Source organism: Megalobrama amblycephala, linkage group LG21 (assembly GCF_018812025.1).
Source record: "Megalobrama amblycephala isolate DHTTF-2021 linkage group LG21, ASM1881202v1, whole genome shotgun sequence".
NCBI classification, from domain to species: Eukaryota; Metazoa; Chordata; class Actinopteri; order Cypriniformes; family Xenocyprididae; genus Megalobrama; species Megalobrama amblycephala.
The window spans coordinates 9,922,447-9,942,692 of record NC_063064.1 but is presented as its reverse complement, the minus strand read 5'-3'; the positions used below and the strand labels follow the sequence as shown (position 1 = coordinate 9,942,692).

General features: G+C 37.0%; 1 protein-coding gene across 1 annotated transcript in view; it reads left to right on the top strand.

Annotated features, from left to right (window-relative positions):
* Nucleotides 1-20,246, top strand: part of lrp1aa (low density lipoprotein receptor-related protein 1Aa) — a 212,171-nt gene that overhangs the window by 149,392 nt on the left and 42,533 nt on the right. Inside the window, 12 exon segments of the mRNA XM_048172233.1 lie at nt 4,421-4,610; nt 4,743-4,947; nt 5,906-6,098; nt 8,636-8,761; nt 8,965-9,093; nt 9,185-9,304; nt 12,761-12,874; nt 13,133-13,282; nt 15,759-15,881; nt 17,331-17,447; nt 18,038-18,166; nt 18,266-18,388. Coding sequence (XP_048028190.1) covers nt 4,421-4,610; nt 4,743-4,947; nt 5,906-6,098; nt 8,636-8,761; nt 8,965-9,093; nt 9,185-9,304; nt 12,761-12,874; nt 13,133-13,282; nt 15,759-15,881; nt 17,331-17,447; nt 18,038-18,166; nt 18,266-18,388 — 1,719 coding nt within the window.

Genomic DNA, 20,246 nt, shown 5'->3' with positions numbered 1-20,246 from the left:
GGAAAAGGGGCTATTTCATTTTTTAAACACTTGCATCGTATAATGCATAAACACAACTTCATTCTTTATAAATCTCTCCAACAGTGTAGCAATCTAGCCACGGAGGACAGCCTCAAATTCACTCGAATAAAACTTTAACACAAATAAATATCCACTTTGGGCATACAATATGACGAACATCTTGTAAAACATTTGAGTTATATTAGCTGTGTCAATGCGCTGTAATATACGACGGGTGGCAGGGAGCAGATAAGGGGGCGGCGCCGAGTGTAAATTAGTGCATTGTTAAAGCCCCAAAATACAGTTAAAAAAATTAATTAAAAAAATCTATGGTATTTTGAGAAACTTCACAGACACATTCAGGAGACACCTTAGACTTATATTTCTTGTGAAAACGTTCTTGGGCATTTAATATAATCTACTTTAAAGAGGCCATATTATGCTCTTTTACAATGTGTTGATGTTGTTTTCAGGCTCTGTTCTAGAACAGGTTTTCATGCTTGAATGTTGATTATTTTCCTCATATTGTTGCAGCTCCTCTCTTCCCAGTCTGTCAGTAACGCTCTGTTTAGTTCCTGTCTCTATGAAGCCCCTCCTTCTGAAAAGCACAATGTGCTCTGATTGGTCAGCTGGAGCAGTGTGTTATGATTGGCGTTTGGGAAAAGTCCCACCCCTTAGTTTCAACACACTACTAACTAACTCAACCAGGCCCCACCCCTTTTATTTTCGCAAACTTTAACTTTTTTTTTTTTTCTTTTTTTTTCACTTTGTTGATAACAGCACAAAAAGTGTATGGAAACCTGGCTATAGTTATTTTGCTGTGCCCAAAACAAGTCCCTGTGCTGTGTGTGCGGTGGTGGTTTGATCGCAGCACCTTCTCGTTCAACTCTACATTAGCAGCTCACAGCTGGAGAGAAAACAAGTCAAACACTAAATCATTGCTCTAGCCGGCAGACACACAATCAAGCAGGACAAGGAAAGTCTGAAGTCACGGACAGTTCCTTTGTGAGAGCACAATAAACTCATTCTTTCACAAGACGCTTGGCTTTCACAGCAAGAGAACTGAGCAAAGAAAGATGTGTGTATCTGTTTATTCCTCTGTTGCCACAAACACCAAATGAAGGAAGGATAATTATGATAATTGCAAACTCTCGACCAAATGCCTCCTGAAGGAATGTTGACTTCCTTTTGCTGAAGTGGAAAAGTTCGTCTGTCTGAAACTACAATCAAAACCAGATTCACTCTGCATCCTTTAGCTTTGTTTACTCTTATTTTAGGCAGAGATGTGGTTTTGAACAATAATGTTTGAGTTTTATAGATTCGTTTGTAGAGTCTCACCCTGTATAATTATATGATCCATTTGATTTTACTTTTTACTGGCAAATTTAAACTCACTTACAGTATATGGAGGGCCTCAAAATGTAGTCATGAAGTATTTATTTACTAGTTAATTCCAGTCAATTGAATAAAAGACTTAATGTTACCTTTAGCTAATTGAATAAAAGCCAAAACAATTACAAGTTTATAAAAAAAACAAATAATATATATGACAAATATGACATATATGTGTATAGTGACATATAAGGATGCTTTAGTTATGTAGTAATCAAACTTTTATGGAAATGGGTGAAGTACTAAATGAATCTTTGCTTTCAGGCGCTTGTATGATTTCACTGCTGACTAAGAAAAAAGGTTGAAATATTGTAAACATCTGACAGAGTTATATAGAAAAATAATGGAAAAAGGTTTCATATCATCAGCACGATCAGAGCAGAGGTCTTCTTTTTTTGCATTCATGCACTTTGGTGCTTTTACAATATTTATTGTTTTTGGCTTTTTTAAGTGCTAAATGCTTTTTTCTTACCATGTGGTTTTCATTACACTGGCTATGAACCGGTTATGTAATTAAAGCCAGGAGTAAATGTAGCATTGCCAAACACATGTCAGTTCTTTCGTCTTTGAACCGTCTATGGCAATGAATGAACAAACAAACAATGAACTATTTGCTTTCAAATCTTTTTTTTCCCCGTTTTTCATTGTTGTTATGTCCAGATATAATTGACTCATGACTAACACACACATTTGGATATTGCTTGTAAACATGGTGCAAAATAGATGGTGAGTTATTTCCACATGGATGTGAAGCTTTTCTTCAGATGGTCAAAGCTTAGTCTGTGAGAAACTCAATCTCAGATGATGTATTAAGCCTTTATTAAATACGCCCTTTCTGTAATAACACATCTGTAATCTGTAATAAGTATAATTATTTGGTTGAATTTTGCAATTTCTCATGATCAAAAAAATGCCGTTGACTTATATTTAGTGCCCTTATAGTCAGAGAAAAACTGACTAAAATTTATGATTATGACATGATGAAATACTAAATTTAAAGGATATTTTCGTCAAAAGTCAAAAACTCTGAGTAAAAACACTGGAACTGGCATGAGAGCCTAGATTAAATCTTTTGAAATTATAGTTTTAAAAACTTTTGTTTAGAAATAAATGCACTTTGTTGACACCCAGGTTTGTCAGGTTTTGTGGGTAAGGAATGAGGCAGAGTTCAATGGGCTTTTATTTGAAATAAATAAAAAAAAAAAAAAAGTATCCCATAGGGGAAACCACACTGGCAAGGCAGGATGAGACAAGACCAGACAAGACATGGCTTAGCAGGCTGGACACGAGGGATACATACAATGACAAACTGGCACAGGACTGAGAACACAAGGAGAATAAATAGGAGAGAAAATTAGGTTAAAGGGTTAGTTCACCCAAAAATGAAAATTCTGTCATTAATTACTCACCCTCATGTTGTTCCACACCCGTAAGACCTTCGTTCATTTTCAGAACACAGATTAAGATGTTTTTGATAAAATGCGATGGCTCAGTGAGGCCTGCATCGCCAGCAAGAACACTCCCTTTTTCAATAAGTAAAAAAAAAAGTATTCTCGTCACTTTATAATATTAAGGTTGAACCACTGTACTCACATGAACTGTCATAATATAAATATGTTTTTAGTAGCTTTCTGGGCATTGAAAAAGGAGTGTTCTTGCTGGCGATGCAGGCCTCACTGAGCCATCGGATTTCATTAAAAATATCTTAATTTGTGTTCCGAAGATGAACGAAGGTCTAATGGGTGTAGAATGACATGAGGGTGAGTAATAAATGACAGAATTTTCATTTTTGGGTGAACTAACACTTTAATGAAGGAGAGCAGGCAGGGCAAATGAACTAATAATCAGGTAACAAGAATAGCGGGGTTAAGACTATAGACACCGAAGCACATGGCACATAGAAACAAACAAAACAAAGCCATGTGCTCACACAAAACATGACACAAGAACACACAGCCAAAAAGAAATAGCCGACTGTGTGACAACATGAAAGCATGTGGCCGATGAAGACTCGAGCCGCGTGCTACATACTGTAGAACATAACAACAAAAGAACATCTGGCCAATGAAAACATGAACACTCAACACGTACGCTTACATCGAAAGACAAAACGTGGATCATGAATGTCCGAACCCCGAAAAATGAACTGAAACCAAACTAGACCAAACTGCCAGGATCTGAACACCATGCTACAAACTTATAACATATCAAATAGAGGAAAACATGTACAGCTCGAACAAACTCCAACCCACACGCTCACACAAAGACAAAACGAAAGGAGTGCCAGAGCTCTGTCACCAAACCAAGAATAAACCAGACAGAACCCTGACATTTGTTCTTTCCAAAAATGAAATTTCTGTCATTAATTACTCACCTTCATGTCGTTCCACACCTGTAAGACTTTCATTCATCTTCAGAACACAAATTAAGATATTTTTGATAAAAACCAAGGGTTTCTGAACCACACATAGGCAGCAAGGTCATTGCACCTTTTGAGGTCCTAAAAGGTATTAAAGACATTGTTAAAACAGTTCATGTGACTACAGGGGTTCAACCTTAATTTTATGAAGCAACGAGAATACATTTTGTGTGCAAAAACAAAACAAAAATAACAACTTTATTCAACAATCTCTTTGTTTTTGCACACAAAAAGTATTCTCGTTGCTTCATAACATTAAGGTTGAACCCCTGTAGTCATGTTGACTATTTTAACCATGTCTTTAGTACCTTTTTGACTATAGTGGTTCAACCTTAATTTGTGTTCTGAAGATGACCGAAGGTCTTACGGGTGTGAGTGATTAATGACAGAAATTTCATTTTTGGGTGAATTAAACCTTTAATAAATGCACAATGTTTCCAAAGTCATTGAATAATCGTGTTAAATAATTGACCTCAATATTGACCAAAATAATTTTGATTAGAATTTTTGCCATAATCAAGCAGCCCTACGCCATGAGACAAATTTTGTCAATTATTTCCCTACAATAATACAGCAGCTAAAATGTTTTTAAATGTTCTCTGTCTGCAGACGTTGGGTCAGTAGAAGGCTTGGCGTATCACAGAGCCTGGGACACTTTATACTGGACCAGTTACACCACGTCCACCATCACCCGTCACACTGTAGACCAGAGCCGCTGGGGGGCTTTCGATCGGGACAACGTAGTGACCATGTCAGGAGATGACCACCCGCGGGCCTTCGTCCTGGATGAATGTCAGAAGTGAGTGTCCAATTTCTTCATTTCACAAGCAAACAACTTTCAGCAGTGGAGCAACAACATTCACAGTCATTAACCGTTCCCTTTTGGGCTCAATTGTTTGTCATTGACTCACATTCCTCTGCTGTTCACCAGCTTGATGTTTTGGACCAACTGGAATGAGCAGTCTCCCAGTATCATGCGTGCTCAGCTGTCTGGTGCCAACGTCCTTGTGATCATCGGCAGTGACATTCGCACTCCTAATGGACTCGCCATCGACCATCGTGCTGAGAAGCTCTATTTCTCGGATGCTACGCTTGATAAGATCGAGCGTTGCGAGTATGACGGCACCCATCGTTATGTAAGTTGGAACTTGAACCCATGAGTGTCCAATTTTGTTCAACTTGCATCATGACACTACAGCTAAAAATACTGGTTTATCATGCACTGGTCAGTTTTGGGCTTTCTCATAATGTTGTTTCAGACTAGTAGGAAGAAAAGTACACTTTTAAGTGTTTATTTTATTGCAGTTTGCATCTGTAGACTTTAATTACAATACATATCTTTAAAGACCATGGGCCCTTTTTTAACTATCTAAGCACATGGTCTGAATCGCATGGTGCAGGTGCACTTAGGGCATGTCCGAATCCACTTTTGCTGATTTAACAATGGAAAAAATGATTGCCACATGGTCCAAAAGGGTTGTCCCTAGTCTCTTAATGAGTCATGGGTGTGTTTTGGGTGTAACATACAATAAACCAATTAGAATGTCATATCTCATTTCCTTTAAAAGAGAGTTGCGCTTGCTCCATAGCGGAATCACTATTTACATGGAGGAATTTACAAGTGGAAAGACTGAATGCTTCTCCAGAGAGCAATCCTTTTATTTTTAATATTTGGCATGTTTTTGTGTTGCTGCACATCCCTGTGTATGTAATAAGCAGAGTGTACGCGTGTTGTGCACCCGCATATTGGTGCATATTACTAACACGCTCTTTAAATAACAAAAAAAAATAAAAATACTACGCCATTGACTTTAGACCAGGTTTTTGTTGGTCAATAGCGCAGTCGTTTTCACTTGCCTCAAAATAGCAACATGCCAACAATGCACCTGAACACACCTCGTTTTCAGACCAAGAATGAGTCAATTTAGTATTAAAATGAAAATAATATAATTTATCACTATTATTTCTGGGGCAAAACCAAAATAGTTATCATGTCAGACCTGTGAAATGTTCAACTTCAAAATGGAAAACATTTAAAATTGTAACATTTCTACAAACTGAGTGGCTACTCTGTATATGTCTTGACGTCTGTAGGTGGTTCTGAAGAACGAGCCAGTGCATCCCTTCGGTTTGGCCGTGTACGGTGACCACATCTTCTGGACAGACTGGGTCCGCAGAGCTGTCCTCAGAGCCGACAAATATGTTGGAGGAGACATGAAGGTGTTAAGAGCTGATATCCCACAACAGCCCATGGGGATCGTCGCTGTGGCCAACGACACAAATAGCTGTAAGTGAACGAACGCGACGGCAGCGTGGTCAAGAGTGCCTCACAGTGTCCTGTCATCTCACCCGCGTAATTATGTGCCAAAAGTACTCTGTGATTGTCTCAGAACCAAGAAGAGCTCTATAATGCTCGCGAATGACACCATCACACACAATCAATATCTTTCATCATGCTTCTCTAAGTGTGATAGAAGCAATTCTCAAGCACTCAAACCCCCACAGACAACATCTCTGAAGACCCCTATTTACTGTCCTCCCAAATAACCAGACCGAAACCGAAAAAATAGCAAATAATGATAGATTTGAGAATGAAAAACTCTTTCATGTTTACTTTAAAATCCTCATATCATGGAAGATTTTGATGTCTTGACATATTCTAATATTAAGAGCTCTCTCTCCAATCCACCCTGAACTTCTATTGAAATTATTCTGCAAAGAAAAAACTATGAGCTCATCACGTACTCATCCATATTTTCAGATTTAAAGAATTAAGCAGACTTGCCCTAATGAATAACAGTGAACTGAACTACATCCGTATGTGGGGGTTAGCCAATCACAACAGAGGTCATTTACATACAGAGATCTTAAAGGTACAGTAGCGAGAACAGCCTGTTTAACTGAGAGTCACAGAGTGGGTATAAAATGGCCATGAAAAACTAAATGATAAGAATCATGGATTCAGTTAATTTCTTAAGTAGCAAAATATTCTTTAGCATAGCCTACATATAGGTAGGACTTAGTTTATGTGCACCTGGAAGAAAATATACAGTATTGTTAACACTTTAATAACTGTCAGTAATATTAACAAACATTATTAAGTTACACTACCATTCAAAAGTTTTTTGTTTTTGTTTTAATTAATCAAGGATGCGTTAAATTAATCAAAAGCGACAGTGAAGACATTTATAATGTTAAAAATATGAACTTTATACTTTATATTATATATGTCACGGTTTCCACAAAAAGCTGAAGCAGCACAACTGTTTTCAACATTGATAGTAATCAGAAATGCTTTTTGAGCAGCAAATCATCATATTAGAATGATTTCTGAAGGATCATATGACACTGAAGACTGGAGTAATGATGCTAAAAATTCAGCTTTTATCACAGGAATAAATTATATTTTACAATATATTCACATAGAAAACATGTAAAGTGACATGTATCTGATGCAATAAAGCCACTCCCCCTGTATCTCTCACTCCAAATTAAATCAGTTTATAGTAAACATTTTAGAGACAAAATTGCTCAACATTTGCTGTTAATTATTCATTCTATTTATATTAAATAAATTAAAATTATGAATAATTCATGAGATATTCATATAATTAGGCCTATTAAATTAATTGACAATATTAAACTTTGCTTTTAAATTAAAGTAAATATAAGGCATGCATAATATATAAAGCTTTTAAACAGATTAAGCTTACATGTATTCTTTTGAGCTCTTTGTGAAACTATATCAATTATTTGGTCTATTTCTTTGATTCACATGCATTGATATAGTCAGATATTTTCTTTCAGCTGCCTTCTCAAACTTTCACTGCAGCAGTGTTTATTCCCGTTTTGTAAATGCTTGTAATTATATATTTTTCATAACGATCTCTTAATCTTCAGAAGAGACATGAATTGCACGGCTCTCTCGTGAGAAGTGAATCAAACTGACGTTCTCCTTGTTCCGTGTGATTGGCTGTTTGCCGCACGTGTCACACTTTCAGTTGCACGCGCTTTTCAAACTCTGGATTAAACCTGAGTTGACAGCGTTGTGCAATATCTGATCCTGATCTAATCCAGGTTGAATTTATCTGGATTTGTCAACTCCAAACCTACTCTGAAACTCAGAGTTTGTTCAACTAGCTTCATGCAACAGGCCACAGAACACAAATTAAGATGTTTTTAATTAAATCTGAGTGATTTCTATCCCTCCTTTGAACATCTATGCAACTTTGATGCTTCAAAAACGTCATAAGAGATCGTAAAACTAATCCATATGAATCGAGCAGTTTAGTCCAAATTTTCTGAAGAGACTCGATCACTTTATATAATGAATAGATTTAATTTAGGCTTTTATTCACATATAAACATTGATCAGTGAACATAAACAGAAGCTCGAACATACTTGCTGGATGCACGCACAAGAATGAACCTCATTGGTTCTTGCGAAAGCTCAAACATGCTGCGTAACACGAGAATGAACTTCTTTGGTTCTCACATGTCAAGCAGTTTATTATATTTTATTTATCTTTATAAGATTCACCTTTTAAGTATAGGCTGTTGCTTCTTCTGCAGTCTGGCTGCACAGAAAATCCCATCTGTGAGAACTGAGTGTTTACATCTGTGTGCTGTGAATAGGAAATAGTTTTCTGTAAATATGTGTGCAAATGGGTAGTGAATGTTAAGTGGGTTATTTGTATCTGTTTGTGTGTTTCATGAAGGGGTGCATAATGAATACACATAATGCTTCTTGTGACCTCTCAATGTCAAGAGCTTCTGAGGATGGTACATTCCTGTGTGTGTGTGTGTGTGTGTGTGTGCGTGCAGGTGAGTTCTCGCCCTGTCGGGTGAATAATGGCGGCTGTCAGGATCTGTGTCTGCTCACATCAGATGGACGGGTCAACTGTAGCTGCCGCGGAGAGAGGAAACTGCTGGAGGACAACACCTGCATAGGTGAGATACCGCCGACCAATCACAGGCTCAATGCATCATATGTCTGCTTATGCTGTTATTGTCATTACAACACAGTGCTCACAGATTTCTGTCCTTCTCTTGCTCTAGTTCATCCTACCAAAGCTTTCAAGCTTCAAAAAGAGATTGTAAATACAATTGCGTGTACTATTGCGTGTTAATAGTTGGCATCTTGTGTCCTTCAGCTCAGAACACGTCATGCAGCAGTATGGACGACTTTGAGTGTGGGAATGGAGACTGCATCAAATACACACTCACCTGTGACGGCATGGCCCACTGCAAAGACAAGTCAGATGAGAAGCAGTCCTACTGCAGTGAGTGTGTGTGTGTGTGTGTGTGTGTTATGAATGTTCACAGCGGTTGTGAAGTCCACGTGTCGCTCTAACAGTCTGTGTTTGTGTTCAGCTAACCGTGTGTGTAAGAAGGGCTATAAGCGCTGTGTGAACGGACGCTGTGTCGGACACAGTTCCTGGTGTAACGGCCGGGATGATTGCGGCGATAACTCTGACGAACTCTTCTGTAATGGTAAGACCACCTGTTCATATACACTATATATCTGTATCTCCTCATTTGCATGAGATTTGCATTACACTGCCTTTAAAAATTTGGAATAATTACGATTTTATAATGTTTTTGAAAGAAGTCTCTTCTGCTCATCAAGGCATTCAATTGATCAAAAATACAGGATAACAGTAATATTGTGAAACATTATTAGAATTTAAAATAGCTGTTTTATCCTATATAACGTTTGAACTTTCTGAGGTTGTTTAGTTTTATTTCTCCTCCCCCTTTATCAGTGCTCTGATGTTTTTGTCTTTTGGATTGTAAAGCATTTTGGCTCAACTGATGTCATTTTTAAACCTGCTGTAAAAATAAAATGAAACATGAAAAGACAACACTTAAAGGTGCAATATGTAAGAATTTTGCAGTAAAATATCCAAAAACCACTTGACCAGAGTTATATATTTTGTTCACTTGAGTACTTACAGTACCCCAAATGTTTGCAACTATTTGTAAATCGTGAGAAAATTGCAATTTTAACCAAGGCTCCGGGACCTGTGAGGAGTCGCCTGTCGATGGCGTCATACCCGCGTTACCCTCGGTTTCTGGTTTTATTTTGCAGAAACCATGAAACACCAAAGAAGCTTTAATATTTACATGTTTTAATAGACAAGGGAATATCTGTTCTAGGGGTGTCCTCGACTACGGATTTACATAGTCGAATCCGATTCGAATCAGATTGCCTATATTCGACTGATAGTCGAATCATATATGTTGTGATTTGAGCTTGAAAAACAGCAGTCCACTAGAGAGTGCGCACGTACTTTAAAAGGGCCGCGCGCTGAACTGTGCACGAGATGGAGGGGGACACGGAAAATGAAGTAGGCCTAAGGCCTATAGCCTACCCGCGGGCGCGGCTTAAGACAACTTTTATTTTCTTTCACACACAGCACAGAGAAACGTCTTTCTAATAAACTGACCAAACTGCCTGTCAAGTGATAGACGAAACTGACAATGATTTTATATTTTTTAAACAAATGAAAGGCAATGCGGATAAACATTCACAGCCACGATGTACAGAACACTCTCAAAGATATAGAAGAAAATGAATAAAAACATTTTGGATCAATAAACCTTAAAATATATATAAAAATAACTGCAGAAAAGCCACACTGCAGATATACATTTCATATGTCGGCAAATCAAATTACAACGGCTAAACTGTCTGTCCAAGCAAGCTTTAACTCTACTGCGCAACATTGATGCACCAAAAAACAAAAAAATTAATTAATTTAATAAAACAATTATAATTGTTATCAAACATTAATTTACAGAATTGAATTAGAACAGAAATAGGCTAAGTCAAACTGCAAAATGCCTGAAGTGCAGGGGAACATATATTCAAAACAAAAGCCACAAATAATTAAATTAGATAACCCAGAGTGATCAATAAATAAATTAAAATTAAAGAAATTATTAAAATAACGAAAGTAGCCTATAGCCAGAATTGTCAACTTTGTCTTTTTAACTGCAGACACAATAAACGCTGAACTGGAGTGGCAGTCTTTTTAGCTAAACATTCAAAAATCAAATTACATCCGTCTAAAATAGATTGAAATCATTTGTAGCTCTACCCTACCTGATTGAGAGAGAAAAATCCAGTCTTTCACACGATCTGCCTGTGTCCGTTTGAGTCTTTTTAAATAGCGCGCTATAGTCAGCTCGTTGGTCGGCAGAAGCTCGCCGCAATGTTTGTTGTTGTTGTTGAGTTCTAGGACATGAGCTGTTGGCACAACTTGCATCATACGTTTTTTGGATCATCTTTTACCATTTCAAAGTGCATCCAATTGTGCACTTTATCCAAGACATTGTTAAAGATTTAAACCCTGCCGCAAAGATGCTCATCTGCCGGTCACGGATGATGGAAGTGAAACTTAAATCGGTCACAGGGGTGGTTGGATTTATTCACGCACATTAAAAATATTTATTAAAAGCTTCTTTCTTTTCACATTTTTATTTATGGTATTAACATAATAGGCTGTATATTAACCTATTGGGAGAGAACCGGTATGTCTATGTAAAATCAATCAGATATTGAGCGCCCCCATATCTCTTCTCATAACACCTCTGCGAAGATTCGACTGTGAGATTGGTAGTCGAATCAGGCTCCTCCTATCGAAGATTCGAATCGTCGACTATTCAGGGTCACCCCTAATCTGTTCTGATATATTTATAGACAGAAAACTAATCGTTGTTATATAGCTCAACACGTTTAGTCTTATTGTTTAAATCAATTTTCTTGATTTTTTGCGAGTACCATGCTTTACCATGCCTCAGAGAAAAATACTATTTTGTGAAGTAGCTAACAGCATAATCAGATGCAGCTTTATTTTTAGTAACAGTAACACAGCATTTTCTCCATCATACAATATGTTTTAAAATTAATTGCATGCCATTTATCAACACAAGCCATCCAGCATTTAATATGATGTCTAAAATCGATCTATCTTACTGCAGTGTGCAACAGTATCTCACAGCAGCCGCCGAGCGACCGCACAGAGTAACGCTATAACATCATTTTCAACACTCTCAAATGTATCTAATATGATAAACAGAGCTGCGTTGCCTTATACTCATGACCGGAAAAGCGGAAGCGGCGTCGGCGACTGTGTCATAATAAAAGTCACGCTGCTCGTGAGGCGTGTGTTGATCACCGCTTCAGCGGCCTCGTTCAGCTCCACAACACTCGGTCCTGCTCTGCTTCATACTACAGTAACATTAATAATCGCATCCATGAACATGATTTCTTCCTGAGTCCTATCCCTATTCTTTTGCACCGTCCGTTGAGGTGAAGACCACATATCCCAAGATTCCACGCTCAAACTTGGCGTCATCAAGCTACGCCTTTGTTTTGAATAGGCCTCTAGCGACCAGAAAATATTACATAGTGCACCTTTAATGGGTGAAATGTCATATTTTGCCCCAAAATCAAAGGAAATCAATAGGAATCATTAGAGATTTTTTGAACGTTTGGTCAGTTTCATTGTCACTGGCCTTAAAGAATATTAGTAGAATAATTATAGACTAGTAGTAGAATATTCTTTGACTCATGCAGATTAAATGTTTTGCAGCTGACCAGAGAAATTATTAGCAACATGCAATATTTGTTGGAAAAAAAATTATGTCGAAATCACAATCAATCAATCATTGTATTTCAGTAATTATTAGAGAAATAGATTCAAAATCACCATTAAGAATAATGGGAATTACCACAAAAAATTCAAAAGTAATACATCTGCACATATAACAATATGAAATTATGAATTGGGAAGAATATGTGCTAAAAATGTGCTAAATTGTCATTGAAATGGTCCTAAAATATGTTACATTCTATTTTGTATTTATAATTCTTTTTTCCCTCATGTTTTTGTGAGTTTTACACTTTTCTGACTGTACTGTTTTGTGTGTGTTGTACTGTAGCAACCCTGTGCACGGCGGATCAGTTTCAGTGCAGAGGCGGATCATGTGTGTCAAACTCCAGTCGCTGTAATCAGGTGCTGGACTGTGAGGACGCCAGCGATGAAATGAACTGCTGTAAGTTCCAAACATTTACTTACATGAAGATGAATAATAATATTCAGTATTTCAGACATGGACTGTATCATGCTGTTGATTAAAACAGACAATCACACATATTTACAGTAATGCACTTGTAAGTGAAAATCTGCATTTTTTTTTTTTTTTAGTTTATCCTTAACCAAAATAAACATTAGCAAGACCTTCCTTAAGAGTTGCACATCCTGTTCTTTGATTTCTTAAGCCTGTGTCTTGTGTCTTGTTTTTTTTTCCCAGTGGCTTCTGATTGTTCCAGTTATTTCCGTCTGGGTGTGAAAGTCGACACCTATCAGCGGTGTGAGTTCACTACACTGTGTTACGCTCCGTCATGGGTCTGTGACGGCGCTAATGACTGCGGAGACTATTCAGATGAGACCAACTGCCCAGGTAAACACACATGCATGCGTTCAGAGTTGTGCAGCCTTTTAAAGACCCTGTGAAATAGCTGTCTTTCCTGTCCTTTCCATTTAAAGCAATGAAATTAAAATCTTGATAAGAAATGTTTGTGTTTTTATTCAAATCTCTGAAGTTTAATTGCAGACTTTGGGATCTTAGAATATATGAGCACAGTTTCAAGGCCCCAATATACTCATGGTGAAGTACTTTTTTGTTCATTTAGTGGTAAAAGAACATTATAATATCTTTGCAAAGATATACCGTATATATGTGCTGCACGCTTTCCTCTCCATAACAAAATAAACACACAACAAAATTGGCAGCGGTGAGAAAACAGCAGTTCAGAAAGCATCAGATCATAGATGTTGATGTTTGCACCAGCTCTGTAATTCAGCTCTCCAGTCACGTCACGTTTATTTATACAGCTCTTTATACAATAGATTGCTTTAAAGCAGCAGCTTACTGGTATTAAACATAAAAGACAGGGTCAGTGTCACTTTCAATTAGAATTACAGCTACAGTTTCTGTGCGTTTTTTTTTTACTCGCGTCTGACCTCAACCAACTGAACAGAAGAAATGAACCAGAGAAGATTTACACCTACCTATTACGCAAGATATGCTCCATTAATTTTAATCGATCAAAAAATTGATTGAGATTCTACCGTTATATATTTAGCATTACAACACAACCTGAGACAAAAGCTTGTGTTTTTTGCATGATGATATGGAGGATGTGCACCCACAGGCAGAAACATAAATTGGCTCCTATGCCACGGACCACTGGTAGTTTAAAGGTGCCCTAGATTATGTTTTTAAAAGATGTAATATAAGTCTAAGGTGTCCCCTGAATGTGTCTGTGAAGTTTCAGATCAAAATACCCCATAGATTTTTTTTTATACATTTTTTTAACTGCCTATTTTGGGGCATCATTATAAACGCGCCAATTTTAAATCCTGCCCCTTTAAATCCCGTGGTCCACGCCCACAGAGCTCGCGCTTGCCTTGAACAGTGCCTTAAAGTTTACACAGCTAATATAACCCTCAAAATGGATCTTTACAAAGTGTTCGTCATGCATGCGGCATGCATGCGTCGGATTATGTGAGTATTGTATACTGTTATATGGTTTACTTCTGATTTTGAATGAGTTTGATAGTGCTCCGTGGCTAACGGCTAATACTACTCTGTTGGAGAGATTTATAACGAATGAAGTTGTGTTTATGCATTATACAGACTGCAAGTGTTTAAAAATGAAAATAGCGACGGCTCTCTTGTCTCCGTGAATACAGTAATAACCGATGGTAACTTTTACCACATTTAACAGTACATTAGCAACATGCTAACGAAATATTTAGAAAGACAGTTTACAAATATCACTAAAAATATCATGTTATCATGGATTATGTCAGTTATTATTGCTCCATCTGCCATTTTTCGCTATTGTTCTTGCTTGCTTACCTAGTCTGATGATTTGGTTGAGCACATCCAGACGTTAATAACTGGCTGCCTTTGTCTAATGCCTTTTTATAATGTTGGAAACGTGGGCTGGCATATGCAAATATTGGGGGCGTACACCCCGACTGTTACGTAACAGTCGGTGTTATGTTGAGATTCGCCTGTTCTTCGGAGGTCTTTTAAACAAATGAGATTTATATAAAAAGGAGGAAACAATGGAGTTTGAGACTCACTGTATGTCATTTCCATGTACTGAACTCTTGTTATTTAACAATGCCAAGATAAATTCAATTTTTCATTCGAGGGCACCTTTAAAGGTTTTTATCGGCCGGATCAAACTTTTCCGGAAAGTTATCTTTGACTCCTGAAACAAACTCCAATTGAAGTTTGTTTTGTGAAAAACATATGAAGCCAAGGATTAAGAGATCTAAAAATCCTTTATTTACCCGTGGCTTAAATAATTGAACAAGCCTTCATCAGGCATCACACTGTTTTTAAATTATTTAAGCCATGAGTAAATAAAGTGTTTTTAGATCTTTTAATCCTGAGTGTCTTGGCTTCAAATGTTTTTCATGGAATAAACTATAGCTTATCTAAAGAGCACCAGGAGAAGAAGTAGCACTCTCTGCATTCTTCTTTATGAATCCAAGGAAGTTTGCTTTGGCCCGATTTTGGTCAAAATGACGTCACACCAGTTGTTTCTTCGATTTTGCTTGAACTATATAAGACTGTTGATTGCTGTTCATTACTGTTGATTGAAACTTCAGAAAAGACACATACTATATGACATCAATCAATTCCGGCCACTTTCTTTGCAATCAACTGATGCTTAATAAAGGAAATAAAGTATTAGGTATAAATTATAAAGGACAGAGCATTCAAGCAAATATTTCTTTATAAAGAAAAAATGTAGAGAAAATTATGAAAATATTTGATCAAGAAGTGATTCACCATGTCAGGCAATACACACACAACCTCTAAACTCACTTGTCTCTTGTTTCTTTTTACACATCAGATAAGAAAAAGAGAAAATGTCCATCAAACTTCTTCGCTTGTCCCAACGGTCGCTGTATCCCCATGAGCTGGACCTGCGACAAGGAGAACGACTGTGAGAACGGAGATGACGAGGCACACTGTGGTGAGCTGCACACGTCTTAGTTTTTCTGCCATCCTGGGGATTTTCCATTGACCTTTACTGTGCTTATACAATACCCCACTTCTGATTTATGCGTGTTCGTTAACTCTTTTCCCGCCCAGCGCCAGCATTTGTGATCATTTCCACAAAACTTTCATGGCCCCCAGAATATTTAGCTGTATGAATATCATAGTCGTATGCAATATATCAGAAGAAAGAACGCAGCCTCTGCCTTTCATAAAAAAGCAACATTTAGAACAAAAAGCTGAGAAAATTGCATTTTTGTCAATGATCTCATTCAAATTGATGATGAAAACACAGATGGAGCAGATCGACCCCCCCCAAAGCTTCACAATCTTTTCCTCTTCATGGGTTCAACATTTCATTCAGTAACGTTAGGCAGTTTTGATATATATTCTGTTTAATGATGCTTATATTCTGTTTGATGATCCCATTATTTTACATGAGCAGCAGCAATGCTTCTATCGCTTCTATGCTTCTATCGCTCAGGAGATTATGTACTCTTTCAGAAGATGCGTTAGCGCCCCCTACCGTATAACAGTGAAGACTTGGATTGCCAGAAAATTCTGTCAATGGCAGGGAAAGAGTTAAGACATTATTTAGCAGTATGTTTATTAAGAGGTTTTGCTCATAGGGACCATTGATGACTGCTTACATTTGGTAATCAAAATGGGGACCTGCCAGAAACAGCTTCTGGAAAGAGAACAAACGTAGGGCGGGGCTTGATTTTGTTCGTGGGGAATTGATTGGATGGTTGTGATTCCTTGTGCTCAAAGAACATATGGTCCCTCTCTACATAGAGTTTAAATAACACTGAAGCAGAGTTAAAGTTAATATGATGGATAATATGCTGTTTGTGGAGTTGTTTAATCAGATCTTGAGAGATTTAATATTTTTTATCTTCAGTTGATTTCATCTAAGGCTGTGGCAAGTCATTTGTAGTTATTGTGTTTCTCTTCAGTGATTCTGCTTGTTAACAGCAGGTGTTCATCACTAATGCTCAATCATAACTTAATTAATCTCATTAACTTTAACTCTGCTTCAGTGTTACTTTAACACTATATAGAGAGGGACCATATGTAATTTGCTGTGTATTGGTGGATCTAATGTGAGTGACAGGTTGCCCCGCCCTCATTATCAGAGAAGAGAGGAGATGCTGCAAGAGGGAGGGGAAGATATTCTGATTCAAGATTACGAGGAACATGAATTTAACACAATGATGTGAACAGATAAATCATTTATAATAAACACTGCAATATTCCATTAAAAAAAAAGAACAAGAATTGTCCATTTTGATTTTAAGAACATACAAACACGCTTTCAGATCTGCACAGTTCATTTGAGTTTTTCTAGAGAATATTTTAAATATGTTCTGTCTCTGAAGAATCTTTTGAATAATTCACTAACGGATCGTTTAATGATTCTGCTCAGATAAGTTCTGCTCAGCGACGCAGTTTGAGTGCGGGAATCATCGCTGTATTTCCAGCAGCTGGGTGTGTGACGGAGCGGACGACTGTGGAGATGGAACAGATGAGGACAGCAGATGCAGTGAGTGCTGATCCTGAAAAACAGAATTAATTGGGACATTTTAAAGTAACAAATAGTGTGACTGATGAATCAACAGAGATTACAATTTTTATTAAAGTGCCCACTTTTATGCTATTTTAAAAGTTCCCTAATTTTGTTTTGTCATCTCCTACATCTGATTTACATTCATCCAAGGTCAAAAATCACTTTTCAATCAAAGATTCTGTCTCTCTAAACCCTGCCTTTTTGATAGATGCTCTGCTCTGATTGGTCAGATGGCCCAGTCTGTTGTGATTGGTTGACCGCTCAGCTACAACTACAGTGTGTATTTTGAGAGACAAAGTAGATGTGGTTCACTGGCAGCCAATGAAGACCATAGACTGGCATTAGACTGCAAATTAGTTACAAACCTACACAGTAGAAGTGAGACTGGAATTACTGACGACTTCGTTTCAGGCAGTTCAGAAACGAGGACAAACAGCTCTATTACACACTACATGAAAGATAATATGTCAAAAAGCATAATAGGGGTTCTTTAACATAATAAATGACATTAAATTATTCTAGAAATTGTTTTATGTGTTGGTGAATCATGTGTGTTTTTGACTCAGAGAATAAAACGTGCAGTGCAGACGCGTTCCAGTGTCCCGACTCACACAAGTGTGTCCCGCAGCGCTGGGTGTGTGACGGCGACAGAGACTGTCCGGACGGAGCCGACGAGAGTGTGAAGGCCGGCTGTGGTGAGTGGTCAAATACATCACTTGCTTTTGTGCAAATACTCTGAAAATCTCTCCTGCTAAACATGTTTGTGTGTATTATTGTTTCTTGTTTTTGCTCAGTGTTCAATAACACGTGTAAAGCAGGAGAGTTCATGTGCCAGAACAGACAGTGTATCCCAAAACACTTTGTGTGTGACCATGACAACGACTGCGGTGACGGATCCGATGAATCTCAGGAGTGCGGTGCGTTCATGATTCTTTCAAACAAGATAATTATGAGATGATTAGCTTATAATTAGCAAACAATGAGATAATAATGGCGAATGATTTGTAAGATGTCACGATACTTGACTCTCACTTGAATTAAATCAACTCTTTAGTCAATACGAAATGAAATAAGTACAGAAGAAGAATCTGTTTACATTTGTTCAGAGTGTGTGTATACATAAACTGTCTCTCTAATAGCACCATTATATGACTTGTATTTTTAAAACATTGCAACATTACAATACAGTGTATATGGCCTAAAGGTGTGCTCACACTAGACATTCATATGGAAATGAATGCAGGAGAGGGGAAGTACAAGGACATTTCAAGAAATTTCATTCAAGCCCGGCCTAGACCATGACTTCACATTATCTATGGAAGCTTGTTTTCTGCCACTAAATAAAAAGTAAAAAAGGTAATTGCGAATTTTATCTCATAATTCTGACTTTTTTTCTCACAATTGTGACATATAAGCTCATAATTACGAGACATAAAGTCACAATTGCGATTTATAATGTCAGAATTGCGGGATATTAACTCACGATTATGAGAAATAAAGTCTGAATTGCGAGATATAAACTCAAAATTGCAAGAAATAAAGTCAGAATCGTGAGAAATAAAGTCAGAATTGTGAGAAATAAAGACAGAATTGTGAGAAATAAAGTCAGAATTGTGTTATAAAGTCACAGTTGCAAGAAATGAAGTCAGAATTGCAAGTTATAAAGTCAGAATTGTGAGTTATAAAGTCAGAATTGCAAGTTATAAAGTCAGAATTGTGAGTTATGAAGTCAGTATTGTGAGTTATAAAGTCAGAATTGCGAGAAATAAAGTCAGTATTGTGAGTTATAAAGTCAGAATTGTGAGTCATAAAGTCAGAATTGCGAGTTATAAAGTCAGAATTGTGAGTTATAAAGTCAGAATTGCGAGAAATAAAGTCAGTATTGTGAGTTATAATGTCAGAATTGTGAGTCATAAAGTCAGAATTGTGAGTCATAAAGTCAGAATTGTGAGTTATAAAGTCAGAATTGTGAGTTATAAAGTCAGAATTGCGAGAAATAAAGTCAGTATTGTGAGTTATAAAGTCAGAATTGTGAGTTATAAAGTCAGAATTGTGAGTTATAAAGTCAGAATTGCGAGAAATAAAGTCAGTATTGTGAGTTATAAAGTCAGAATTATGAGTCATAAAGTCAGAATTGTGAGTTATAAAGTCAGAATTGTGAGTTATAAATTCTGAATTGCGAGAAATAAAGTCAGAATTGTGAGAAATAAAGACAGAATTGTGAGAAATAAAGTCAGAATTGTGTTATAAAGTCACAGTTGCAAGAAATGAAGTCAGAATTGCAAGTTATAAAGTCAGAATTGCAAGTTATAAAGTCATAATTGCGAGAAATAAAGTCAGTATTGTGAGTTATAATGTCATAATTGCAAGAAATAAAGTCAGAATTGCAAGAAATAAAGTCAGTATTGCGAGAAATAAAGTCAGAATTGCGAGATATAAAGTCAGAATTGCGAGTTATAAAGTCAGAATTGCGAGATATAAAGTCAGAAGTGCGATTTATAAAGTCAGAATTGCGAGTTATAAAGTCAGAATTGCGAGATATAAAGTCAGAAGTGCGAGTTATAAAGTCAGAATTGCGAATTATAAAGTCAGAATTGCGAGTTATAAAGTCAGAATTGAGAGTTATAAAGTCAGAATTGCGTTATAAGTCAGTCAGTTTTGCGAGTTATAAAGTCAGTTATAAACTGCGAGTTATAAAGTCAGAATTGCGAGATATAAAGTCAGAAGTGCGAGTTATAAAGTCAGAATTGCGAATTATAAAGTCAGAATTGCGAG